Raw genomic sequence first — 13,903 nt, 5'->3', positions numbered from 1 at the left:
GTGAAATGTAGGGATTGTGTTAATTTATTTTGGTCCAAAATGTGAGCTGAAACAAACGAAAAAGGTAATTTCTAGGTAGCTTACGTTAAACTATGTTCATAAGATTCTATCAAGGCCACTCAGTTCATCTAGTCAAGCCATTATAGATAAAATTATAACCTTTTATGAGTTATGTATTGAAATATTACAAGGCTGTCATCCACAGGCCGCATTATTTAAACTACCATTTGAAAAATTCATTAAGATGAAATATTAAGATCAGGTTGTGAGGTTCAGTTTCTCATCGAGGACAAGAAGTGAATAAGGATTCGGCCTTTTCTTTCACTGAGTTTTGACTTGTACTCGGTTGATAACCTCCAGTTTCTCTTTCAGCTTATGCTTTTCCTCTCAGTGTTAAAAAAAAGGAAGTTAAGGCAACATTTTGCATGGGTTTCTTATTAGCTGAATTCATCCGGTTATTTTTGCAAATGTACTGTCTGACTGAACTTTAAAATGTCAAGATGCCAGGATTTAAAATTAGATATTGAGACTTCTTAAAGGGCAATTCACCCAAAAATGAAAATTCTGTCATTATTTACTCAACCTCATGTCGTTCCAAACCTGTATGACCTTTTTTTTTTCCTGTAGAACATTAAAAATGTAATAAATGTGTCTCATTTTGTCCATACATTAAAGGTCTGTTTGGTTTTCAGCGTTCTTAAAAATACATGAAAAGACATTAGGTTGAGTAAATGATGGTATCTTCAATTTTTGCATGGTCTATCCCTTTAAATATCAGCTTGAAATGTGTTTGGTGTACACTTTTTTTCTTCATTTATATGCATTTTCAGTAATAAGTTTGTACGTTTCTATAAGTAATGTACATTTTGTGTAAAGCAAAGTGCTAAATTATTGAAAAGAGCATATGAATGCTCATGACATGACCAAACTGATCATTTTAAGCTACTAAAACAACAATTTGAATTAAACTAGCAAATGCAACTACTTGATTACCAGTGTATCTGGGAAGAGGGAAAATAGGACTGAATCACAAAACCATGTTTTTATCCCATTTGAGATAAAAATGCATTAATCCAACAAACCTGTAATAGAAATGCTGCTTTGAGATGCATTACTTATTTTTCTGAAACTGAAAAAGACTACAATAATCACGTAAATTATTGGTGTTTTTTAGCATTATTTACTTTATTTATAGATCTTTTTAAGGGTGTGTGTTCATAAAGCCTAGGCTTTTCAAATCCATCCTAGCTTTGATGGCTGATTTTTATTCCAGCTTTTATTGTAGTGTATGGCTGGACAAAACAATCAAATAGTTATGCATGCAATTATGTTCAAGTGTTTGGAAGAATGCACAAACCATTTGAGTAAATATTTTCTTTCAGTGCTGTGGTTTTTGTGTTTGTTCAAGGATTGTGTTGAGAATATGTTCGCCGAAAGTAGTAGAAAGTTTTCAAAGAAACTTTTCCTTCTTATATGATCAAAGTGATACAAGATGCACATTTTATTTGTATTTCTGAACTTGTGTACATGTGAACAGCTTGTTTTTGTAATATCTGTGCACTTCTCTTCTGTGTAAGTTTAAGCTTCTGCTCCAAACAATTGCTTGCGATAAGACCCGGAGATGAAGACTTGGAGAAACTAGTTTTGCCTGTCGGAGGAGACACCAGTCACCTGTATGTCATTTTCAGTCTTCAATTCCTCCCAGCCCGTAACCATGGAAACTGTGAGTTGAGGCGAGTTGAAGACTTAAAGTGCTGTACAGATTCAAGTATCTACTCGGCATGTGTCGATATGACCGGCGGAGATTGAAAGACGGCGGAAAATGGAAGAGTACCTAAAAAAGAGTGAGTTTTGGAGTGCGAAAGAACTGCGAAGTTCCCAAGCCCGTAAGTAAATAATAGTACTATTATACCGCTCGGGTTCAGGAGCTGTCATGCTGTGTGGTAATTACATTTACTGCTTCCTCTTTCTCTTTTCTGGGAGGCAAGGAATTTTCTGCCACATTTCACTGTTTCCCCCTTATTAAGGGCACTTAAGGGAATCATCAGTATGCTGAAAACCTCCCTTGTTCATTAATTGGCTATAAGGGTCAAAAGCACATGTAAATTGCACCACAAAAAGATTTTTTTTGACTTGGTTTCTAGTAAAAACATCCTTTAAGCATTCTATTCAAAAGTTTTCACCCCCCCAGCTCTTAATGTATCGTGTTTCCTTCTGGAGCATCTGTGCTTCTGTAATACTTGCATATGAGTCCTTCAGTTGTCCTCAGCATGAATAGATGGATCTCACAATCATACAGTCATTGTTGGAAAGGGTTCAAATTCACAATTTGAATTTGTGGGACCTGAAGGACCTTTCTGAAGAACAGCGGACAGTTTAACTGTTCAGGACAAACAAGGGACTCACTAAACAAAAAACACAGCTGTGGATCATTTAGGTAACAACACAGTATTAAGAGTCAAGTGTATGTAAACTTTTGAATGGGGTCGTTTTTAATAACTTCAACTATTATTTTCTCTTGTGAACTATATGTAAATGTCTTTTATACGAAATTTCTTTTTTAGGACAGTACTAAATAAAAAACAACATGCATTTTGTATGATCCCTCTTGGTAAAATAATAATTATTTTGCATATTCAGTGTGAGCACCAAACCAAATCTTCAGGTGCTCTCATAAGAACCAGTCTGAAAAAACTTGTGCACCCCTAATAATATATTCTTAATAATATATTACAAGTAAAGCTGTGTGCTTTAATAAGTGGAAATATCTTGAATTCAGTTTAAAAAATATATATTTCAGGACATTCTCAGAAAACTCAAAAAGACTTTTTATCTCACAATTCTGACTTTTATTCTTGCAATCCTGAGTTTATATCTCACAAATCTGAAAAAAAGATTTAGGAAAAAAGTGGCTTTTTTTCTGACTTTTTTTTCTCAGTTGTGAGTATATACAGCATATGTCACATTTAGACTTTTCTTCCTAGAATGTGAATTAATATCTCACATTTCTGACTTGTAAGGAAAACAGACCGAATTGTGAGATATGAAGTAGTTATCTTTAAAAAAATATATATATTCTGTGCCAGAAACTAGTTACAAACAAACTAGCATACAAATCTGATTGTTTTTCACCTTATTTCTTTTCAAGTAAGAGCAGTGTTGGCAGGTAGTTCCTGTGGAATTGGGCTACTTTAAAGGAGAAGTTTACTTCCAGAACAAAAATTTACAGATAATTTACTCACCCCCTTGTCATCCAAGATGTTTGTGTCTTTTTTTCTTCGGTTGTAAAGAAATTATGTTTTTTGAAGAAAACATTTCAGGATTTCTCTCCATATAGTGTGGTGCCTGTGAGTTTGAACTTCCAAAATGCAGTTTAAATGCAGCTTCAAAGGGCTCTAAACAATCCCAGCCAAAGAAGAAGGGCCTTATCTAGCGACAATTTATATACTTTTTAACCTCAAATGCTCGTTTTGTCTAGCCCTGTGTGTACTCTGTGTTTTCCGGTTCAAGACAGTTAGGGTATGTCGAAAAACTCCCATCTCATTTTCTCCTCCAACTTCAGAATCATCCTACATCACTGCAGAAGTACCGACCCAGTATTTACAAAGTGAATGTGCAAAGAAGATCAAACTCCATTTACAAAACAAAGGTAAAACAGTGATGTAGGATGATTTTTCGAGGTTAAAAAGTTTATAAATTGTCTCTTTTAAACTGCATTTTGGAAGTTCAAACTCAGGGCACCATAGAAGTCCACTATATGGAGAGAAATCCTGAAATGTTTTCCTCAAAAAAACAATTTCTTTACGACTGAAGAAAGAAAGACCTGAACATCTTGGATGACAAGGGGGTGAATAAATTATCTGTACACTTTTGTTCTGGAAGTGAACTTCTCCTTTAACACTGTTGTTTTTCATGTACGAGGGTTGAAGCAACCCCAATAACTTGATATTTATCCCCTGGAATGCAAATTTTACCACGGGAACCCTGCCAAAAAAAAAAAAAAAAAAGTGTATTTTACCCCCCAGAATGAGTTTGGGTTACTTTAGGGCTAGTTTTGAGTAGCAGTTGGGTGGGGTTTTTTGTTAAAACCTGGCAACCCTGTGTAAGAGGTATCTATTTTGGGATCATTAAATTTTTTTGCTGCAAACCAAGACAAAAAAATCTACATTTTTAATTATCATTATTAGTATTTTGTGAAAAGTAACTGCAAATAGGCACATTATTGCACACTGCGTGAGAAACATCAAGGCCAACAAAAAGTGCCAGCTTCAGAATTAAGAGCTTTCCGGAGAGACAGGCAGTTCATCCAAGCAGTGGGATCAGTTATTCCGGACCACCTGTGAACAGGTGTACCATAATTGGCGAGGAAGTTCTGTCCTGCTCTCCCAAGCTTTTCAGTGCCCCGCAGAGAGCTAATCATCTCCATTCCAGACCATCATCTGCTCAAAAGTCTGCTACTCAGCGCTCCTCTCAGATCTGGACTGCACCCGGCCAACAGGCCATTCACTGATCCAGCATGAGTATACACTGAAATTACTGCTCATTATCCGCCAGAGGTGAAAATGATTCCCTAAACCCCGACTGCTCAAGTCAAGTTCAGACTTACAGGAGACTGCACAGATATTTTATTCGCTTCACTTCAATTTGCATTTTCACACTTGGAGATATCAGATGTTCTCATCATGGGGAATATGTAAATTACATGTGGAGGGGTTAATGCAGGCCCACACAGATTCTGCGCTCTGCAGATTTCTGTAAAATTGGAAGGCCGGTTGTTTACAAAGTTCTACTTGTTTATCAAATATGTCACAAATACTGGCAATAGAGCTTAATTTGCTTTTGACTTGATTTACCCATGAACGAATTACACATACTAATCATCAAAAATAATGTCATCTAATCCTAGTAAATTCAGTTAGTGACCATGTTAAATCAAAGTGCCACATGTGCTAGATCTGATTGGATGAAACACCCAGGCAGATAGTTGTGTTAACTGTCTTACAGCATGTCCAGATGCACAACCACCTTCTGTGCCACCTTCGTCATCTCCGCAGGGTTCACCAGACCTCCTGCCAGCCCCTGTAATGAGCGTGTGGATCTGAATCCATTTATAGACTCATCCCTCCCACCTTAACCATATCACATTCCTCACCTGTCCGCTTTACCAAAAAAAATGCATAGCGTACACCTGCGATGTGCTGACAGCAATGTGACCAGTTTTCAAATTCAGACAGCCTGATTACATTACAGGTCATCTCTGTCAGTACAAACATTAAGGAGATGTTTGTCAGGACTAGTGGATTTATGGTAGGGGCATGGAGAGATTTTGTGAGGAGTGTCATGGTCATGCATGATTGCGTCCCATCAGTGCTAACAGAACACAGAATAGCCATTAACAGGATGACTGAAGTCGATTGTCTTGGGAAAAGTGTGTATTTGCAGTCTGCCATTAACCGTGAACCCTTGACCCCAATCTAAACTCTTCCAGTCGCCAGTCTCTCTCTAGTTTGCCCTCTATTTCAAAGCAACTGATAATTGAGTATCAAAAAAAGCACTTTTGTTTTCAAACAGCACTGTTACATGTATGTCTGCAAAGAAACTGAACTGACAAAACATGATGGTTCTGCAGTGTCTGGCATCTTCTGAGGAAATGTAGTAGACTATAAGTATACAGTGAACATGGACGTATACTAAGTATACTACGTTTTCTCAAGGGGTGAAATCTTACTCTGAGTTTTGTGGATTGAAGTCTGTGAACAGCTTCTACTTATGATGTTTTTACTGTGTGTGTGTGTGTGTTTATAGAGATCAAAATTAGAGAACAAAGAACGAAATGGGGGCATTGTCTTGCATGAAAATTACAGGCTGATTGGGAGATGCTTGCATGGAAGGAACTGCATGTTGCTAAAGGAGATCCTGATAAACATTTGCGTTCATCGTGCTACTGTATGTAGCCGTATAAAAGGTTGCCGAAAGCCTTGCTCCTTGTTCCTTCTTTACGCACTTGGGCTTCAGTCTTTCCTCAGTTTGATGTCGAACAAAATGTTTCCCATCAGTCCCAAATAAATTAATCTGGCTCTCATCACTAAAGTAAACTTTGGACCAGTTCTCCTCTCCACACAACATGTTCCTCAGCAAAGATTAGCTTTTAATGCTTTCAGTCCAACTTCTCTTAGGGTTTTTTCAGACTTGTAGTTTGGTTCATTCAGTTAATTTGGTCCAGACCAAAGCATTCCTGGTCTGCTTAGCGTTCACACTGGCATTTTTGACAGCGAACCTAAAGATACCGAACCTAAAGGCATAGTGATACATTCACAACCTGATAAGTTGGGTTGAATGATGTATATTTTGTAACATATACCCCAAACAAAAGGAAATGGTGCATTCAAATTGCATTCAAAAAATACACCTAATGCCGTCTTCTGGACTAAGCACGCTCACTGTTGCGTGTATATGATTTTCACCACCTGTGAACTCACAAAGAGCTCATAAAAAGCACTTAACCTCATCGTTGCTCCATGTTTGCCCTCTGCTCATTTTGTTTTGGATACACCTTCGTAAAATCATGTCACATATAGCGTTGTATTTTGTCATTAAGGTTCGTTTAGAAATATTTGGTCTGTGTTCCATTCATATTTCATTCGAACTGCACCAGAGTTCATTTGGAAGCGGACTCGGCCCTCTTGTTTGGTACGCATCAGGATTTGGATGGCAGTGTTCACACTTACTCAAATGAACCGCATTAACAGAGCAATCGCACCAGAGTTCGTTTATTCAAACCAAACATGACAAGTGTGAACACACCCTTAAACATGCTGAGACAGATACTTACCTTTTCCAGCACTGAACTGCTAGCAATTCCAGCTGCAGTGCTGAACCCATTCCCCATTAAGACTCTCTGCTTTATCCTGTCTTCTCATGCATTTGTCTTACCCAGCCTTTTTAGAGGACTTGAATGGATTAGTTTTATTGTAAAGCTACAATAATTGAGAAGTCACAGATTTGGAACGATCAACCTCTCTTGCAACAGCTGAAAGAAAAAGTGTGTTCGAATTACAGCAGCACTGCCGGTGCATGACATCAAAGTACCCATTCACTAATCGGTCTGCTTAGCGGCGCTTTTAAGCGTGCTCATTGTTGCATGGTTCATTTAGAAGTATTTGGTCCATGTTGCATTTCATTCGAACCGCACCAGAGTTTGTTTGGAAGCGGACCAAGACCCATCTTTTTAGCAGTCTTGGTCCGTTTGTTTGCTGCGCACCAGGGTTCGGATGGCAGCGTTCGCACTTACTCAAATGAACCACATTAACAGAGCAATCGCACCAGAGATTGTTTTAATCGAACCAAACATGACAAGTGTGAACACACCCTTAAACACGCTGAGACAGATACTTACCCTTTCCAGCACTGAACTGACAAGCAATTCCAGCTGCAGTGCTGAACCCATTCCCCATTAAGAGTTATCCTGCGTTATCCTGCCTTCTCGTGCATTTGTCTTATGTAGGCAACCAGCCTTTTTGGGGGACTTGAATGAATTAGTGTCACTGTAAAGGTGCAATATTTGAGAAATCACATATTTAGAATGAGCAGTTTCTCTTGTAATGGCTGAAAGGGTCATCAATTTGGCCTTCATCTGGACAGACTACTGTTGCAAGGATTTAGTCACCTTAGAGCAGCCTGCCATCTTGCTTATTTCAGTGAAAATTGGAAGAATGCTGCCAGTTAAATAGGGTTTGTCAGATAATTAAGGAAATTAGCACCAGGTTAACACCAATAACTTGGAGGTATCTGTAAGTGTTCTCTAATTTTGATCTGAGTTCTTTTTCAAATAGTTTTAAGTTTTTTTTATACTGTGTATATGTATGTATGTAAATTGATATTAATGTTTTAATTTCTTAATATGTGACCACAAAACCAATCTCAAGTAGCATGGGTATATTTGAAGCAATAGCCAAAAATACATTGTATGGGTCAAAAATTTTGCCAAAAATCATTAGGATATTAAGTAAAGGTCATGTTCCATTAAGTTATTTTGTAAATTTCTTACCGTAAACATATAAAAATATATTTTATATATAAATATATAAAAACTCTCAATATTTTTTGGCACCCTCAGATTCTAGATTATTAAATAGTTGTATCTTGGCCAAATACTGAAAACTTATTTATTCAGCTTTCAGGTGATGTATAAATCTCAATTTCAAAAAAAAAAAAAAAAAAAAAAAAAAAATACCCATATGATTGGTTTTGTGGTCTATAAATGATGTTTTACTTTTTGACTGTGTTTGTTAAGGCTCTAAACTTTCTGTTTATTTCCAGGTTGAAATATTTATAAATATTTTAATTTTTGAATCTGTTTTTTAATGTTATTTCAACCACGGTTCCTCAAACAGGGAGGATTTTAAAGGGAGGATTAGTTACACTCCCCTTCTGAGGGAACAATTCATGACTAGACATTCATTTCTTGTCATTTCTTGAAATCTTGTTGGAGTCTGATGGTGGTATAGAGCCAAGGCCACACAAGTTTTTTTCTTATTTCAATCTGCTGTAAATTGTTTTTCTTGGAGCAAAATCTGTTTGGTCGTCATAAAGGATAAAATAAGTGTTTCTGTTACTTTCTGAACTTTTAGGACACACTAGCACCTCTTCAGTTTTCATAAAACTCTCTTCAAAGTTTAGGGTGAATTTGTCAGAATGTAATGGTAAAGGTTGTTTTGTGAGGATAAATCTCTCACATGTCGACAAAACACCTTCTTTCTGAAAATGTGTTTTACTCCTCCAAGACCTTTGCAGACAGTTATGATTAATTACAATAAACCTTTATCTATAATGAAAAGTGCAGCGCAAGAACACGCCGCTTACTTTGGACCACAGCGCATTCCCTTAGATTGTTTTTTTCTGAGTATCTCCTGTGTGTTAAGTTGTTTTTCTCAGCCTAAATCAGCCCACTTTGCTTCCATCTGTGGTGACCTAATGGTCAAAGCCTGCAAGCTGTTTCCTCTGAGCGTGTGATCGCGTGCGGGGGAATGTAGAGGTATATACACAGACGCTCAGTGAGGAATTGGCACCTTCAAACAAGCATCTCCATCACTCTCAGATAATCACTGCCTACGCTTCTGCTGAGAGGTCCTGCCTCTGTTAATGAATTTTGTGCACGTAGAGCTTTCAATTTGCAAACAAGCCTGTCCACATTAGAGGAGATAGAGCATCAGCTGTTGTTCCAGAGCTGATGATTTCCACGTTTGGCTGGTGTTTTATTATTCTGTCTGCACAGTTGCAAATCCAGCAAAGGAAGGGAGAAATGAGTTGTGGGATCGAGTGAGCGTTCAGGCTTTGTCTTGTTTGTCTTTGAACATGTGCATCTCTTTCAATCATATCCAACTTTCTATGCATCCAGTACACTCACAATAAATACTTAAAGGGTTAGTTCACCAAAAAATGAAAATTACCTCCATGATTTACTCACCCTCAAGCCATCCTAGGTGTATATGACTTTCTTCTTTCAGACGAATACAATCAGAGTTATATTAAAAAATGTCCTGCAGGGTTCATACAGATACTGTAAAATTAATTTCCGAAACTTTCAAGGATTTTTCAAGCACTACGTTTTTGATTTTCAAGGACTTCAGAGATCTCACTTACCAAAATTCTTCTCTTTCAAAAATTTTTTTTTTTTTTTAATATAAATAGATACATAAAAATATACTAATGAACGAATGTGTAAAACCTCAGTTAATTTCTTAGGGGATTTGTATTTGTGTATATTTTCTTTCTTCTTCTTTATTTAGTTTTTATAACTGTACTGCTTTAATTGTTTGGTTTTCTATTAAAAAAACAGAAAAAAAGATTTGCGAAACCTCTCCGAAATCCTGGAAACAAATGATTCACTATACATGCTCCAAAGTCCCGAACATCCCAAACAAAGTTCCGATCTAAAGCAAAAGATTTGCAAACCAGCTCCATAGTTCCGACCTAAATTAAATGATTCAGGCTCCGAAGTCTCGTTTGAATAATGATTCGCGAACCATCATTTCAGACCAGGACTCGAATCGTGAATTGTGAATCATTTGACTTAGATCGGAACTTTGCGTATGGTGAATCATTTGATTTAGATCGGGACTTCAAATCCTGTATCACAAATCATTTGATTTGAATCATTCAGTTTGCAAAATCATTCAGATTTGTTATACGTGCTCCAAAGTCCTGATCTAAATCAAATGATTCACAATACACGATTTGAAGTCCAGTTCTGAAACAAATGATTTGTGATATGCAATCCCATTGGAGCGCTTTAAAGCATGGAATCATTTTGCGATTAATTGGTCTAACTCATTCTGAGTTTTGAAAATCTCCGTTTCACCCATCACAATGTGCTTTTTAATATCATTACAAGCGATGTTGAAATTCAAAAATGAATAGCTCTTTTAATTTGATGTGGCTTTTGCCAGTGAATCGTTTGAAATAAATTTGAATCAATCAAAGCAGTTCCAGTGTAAATGACTCAATTGATCTGGTTCATCTGTTCCTCTTTACGTGTTTTCAGCGAAAGCATTTAATTCCATTTATTCAGGGAATTGTCAGTACTACTACTGGCTTAGCTCGCTAGTTTTATGACATTAACTGAAATAAGTAAAAAAGTTTTTTTTTTAATTGCATGGATTTTGCGTGAAATTATATGTGCTTATTGAAAAACTTTAACACTTATTTCATATATACATTGTCTTTCAATAATTAAGCACTTTTATATACCTCTTCAGGAATATTGCTATTTTCAAGGGTTTTCCAGGTCTTAAATTTCAAAAAGTTAAATTCAGGTACTTCAAGCACTTAATGCACCTTGACCTGGTCCTGGCTCTTCCCAGCTTTATAATGGCAGTGAATGGCTGTTAAGATTTTGAAGTCCAATAAAGTGTGTTAAAATCGCATAAAGTACTCCACATGGCTTCGGGTGGTTAATAAAGGTTAAGAACGTTTATTTTCTTTTAAAAAGGAACCTCATGCTGTTCCAAACTTTCCAAGACTTTTTCTGTGGAGAACAATAGAAGATATTTTACATAAAATTTCAGCTATTTTGTCTGTGCAATTAAAGTCATTGGTGTCCAAAACAACTTTGACTTAAATTATATGGACCTAAAAAAATATATATATATATCTTCTTTTGCGCTCCCACAGAAGAATGAAAAGTCATACAGGCTTGTAACAACATGAGGGTATGTAAATTATAACAGAATGCTCTTTTTGCGTCAGCTGTCCCTTTAAGCATTACAAATGTAATCCCATCTCTCTCAATCTGTTTTTGTGTGTCAGTTTTGCAGATGTTTCCATGCACTCATCATGTGCACCACCCCAGAGAGAGGCTCCAGCTTCAAAAACTCCTCCAAAGTCACCAAAACTCTCAGGACAGTGCGACGCGCCAACGGCCAGAATGTGACCTTCGCCGTGGCCTCAGCTGGCCATCCTGCTATCTTTGCTCCAAACAGCGGCAGGCAGAAAAGTTCCTCAGAGGGTGAGAAACCATCTCCTGCTGCGGGCCAGGGCACCAACAGACCTGTTGTCTCTCTTGTGGCCTATTACAATGGTTGAGCTCATACAGTAAGGACAAACCAACACTAATACAATGGAATTAAGGTTGACGGAGGTCACGGATTGCGCAAAAAGAGAATTGATGAGTGGATGTGTCTTGCAGAGAAATGTGGAAGTAGGACACACTCTCGCTGACAATCATGTGTATGCATGACCGTTCTAAGGGGGAAAAAAAAATGGAAATTGAAAGAAGAAGAAAGGACTGACACTCCATAAGTTTAAAACATGCATATGGAACTAACTATTCATTTAGCTGATGTTTCTTATGAGTCCAGGATGTAAATGTGCTCTCTGATTTTGGTGAGATGTCTCTCTCTTAAAAACTGGGCATGAGCCAGTTTTTTCCTGTTTTATTTGACTTTAACAAGAACTCTTTTTCTACCAGTTCCTTACTGGTTTGGATAACCAGTGTAGCACAGATTTAAAGTGTGGACATGTACAAGTACACTAAGCACACAAAGAAATTTTGTGAAAGAAATGGTTGACCCAAAAATGAAAATTTGCCCCAAATTTACTTTCCCTCAGGCTGTTCAAGATGTAGATGAGTTTGTTTCTTTATCAGAACAGATTTGGAGAAATTTAACATTACTGTACATCACTTGCTCATCAATGGATCCTCTGCAGTGAATGGGTGCCGTCGGAATGAGAGTTCAAACAGCTGATAAAAACATCACAATTGTGACCCTGGATCACAAAACCAGTCATAAGGGTCATTTTTTCAAAATTGAGATTTACACATCATATGAAAGCTGGATAAATAAGCTTTTGATTGATGTATAGTTTGTTAGAATAGGACAATATTTGGTCGAGATATGACTATTTTAAAAATCAGGAATCTGAGGGTGCAGAAAAATCAAAATATTGAGAAAATTGCCTTTAAAGTTCTTCAAATAATGTTCTTAACAATGCATATTACTAATCAAAAATTAAGTTTTCATACATTTACAGTAGGAATTTTACAAAATATCTTCATGGAACATGATCTTTACTTAATTTCCTAATGATATTTGCCATAAAAGAAAAATCAATAATTTTGACCCATACAATGTATTTTTGGCTATTGCTACAAATACATCCCAGCGACTTAAGACTGGTTTTGTGGTCCAGGGTCACAATTGCTTTTTCCAGTGAAAAGAGGAAAGTATTGAAATCAAGCACTGTTTACAAGCCAAAACAGCTCTAAATAAATGTATTGGTGGGTTTTGATGTTAGAAGATGATGGGATGGACTTTTTCACTGGAGGAAGCATTATTATGGATTATGGACTATTACGGTATTTCGGCCAGAAGCGACAGTTGAAAGTTAAAATGCCTTAAAGTGACAGTTCACCCAAAAATGAAAATTATCCCATGATTTACTCACCCTCAAGCCATCCTAGGCATATATGATATATGATAATGCAATCAGAGTTATATTTAAAAATCTCCTGGCTCGTTCAAGCTTTATAATGGCGGTGAATGGCTGTTGAGATTTTGAAGTCCAATAAAGTGCATTGATCCATTATAAAAAGTACTCCACCAGCTCTGGGAGGTTAGTAAAGGCCTTCTGAAGTGAATTGACATGTTTGTAAAAAAAATATTCATACAAAAGTTTTAAATATGGCTTACACAAATGCATCGATTGGCTTTAGGAGGCCTTTATTAACCCCCCAGAACCATGTGGAGTACTTTTTATGAAAGATGGATGCACTTTATTGGACAATTGAATCTCAAAAGCCATTCACTGCCATTATAAAGCTTGGAAAAGCCAGGATATGTTTTTTTATATAACTGTATTTGTCTGAAAGATGAAAGTCATACACATCTACTGTATGATGGCTTGAGGGTGAGTAAATCATGAGGTAAATTTCATTTTCGGGTGAACTGTCCCTTTAAATAATTACTTTTTTTAACCCTTTGCTTCACAGTTGATGGACTAGAGTCATGTGGATCATTTGAGGATTATTTTGATGTTTTTATCAGCTGTTTGAACTCTCATTCTGACGGCACCCATTCACTACAGAGAATCCGTTGGTGATGCGATGCTAAATTTCTCCAAATCTTTTCGGATGAAGAAACAAACTCATTCACATCTTGAATAGCTTGAGGATGAGTAAATTTTTTTGGGTAAACTACTCCATTATGGGATATACTGTATGTCACTGAAATTAAAAAGGGTTATATAATTTTCCATGGTCGTTTGAAATACAGAAGTTTTATAACTTGTTTCTTAGTCCTAAAAGGCATCTGCTGAATCTTGAAAATAACATGAAACCCAAACACATACACATTTATAAATCAATAATTCATTTTCATTGTCAAGTAATTCTGCCCTTAAGATA

The 13,903-nt window shown here is 36.7% G+C and overlaps 1 protein-coding gene across 1 annotated transcript in view; it reads left to right on the top strand.

Annotated features, from left to right (window-relative positions):
• The window catches only part of tmtopsb (teleost multiple tissue opsin b), a 39,636-nt gene extending 26,607 nt beyond the window's left edge, over positions 1 to 13,029 (top strand). Inside the window, exon 4 of the mRNA XM_051098836.1 lies at positions 11,308 to 13,029. Coding sequence (XP_050954793.1) covers positions 11,308 to 11,583 — 276 coding nt within the window. The 3' untranslated portion in view covers positions 11,584 to 13,029. The remainder of the gene's footprint in view (positions 1 to 11,307) is intronic.
• The last annotated feature ends 874 nt before the right edge of the window (positions 13,030 to 13,903 follow it).

The sequence above is a fragment of the Labeo rohita genome, chromosome 24 (assembly GCF_022985175.1).
Source record: "Labeo rohita strain BAU-BD-2019 chromosome 24, IGBB_LRoh.1.0, whole genome shotgun sequence".
NCBI lineage: Eukaryota > Metazoa > Chordata > Actinopteri > Cypriniformes > Cyprinidae > Labeo > Labeo rohita.
This window is presented reverse-complemented; position numbering and strand designations above follow the sequence as displayed.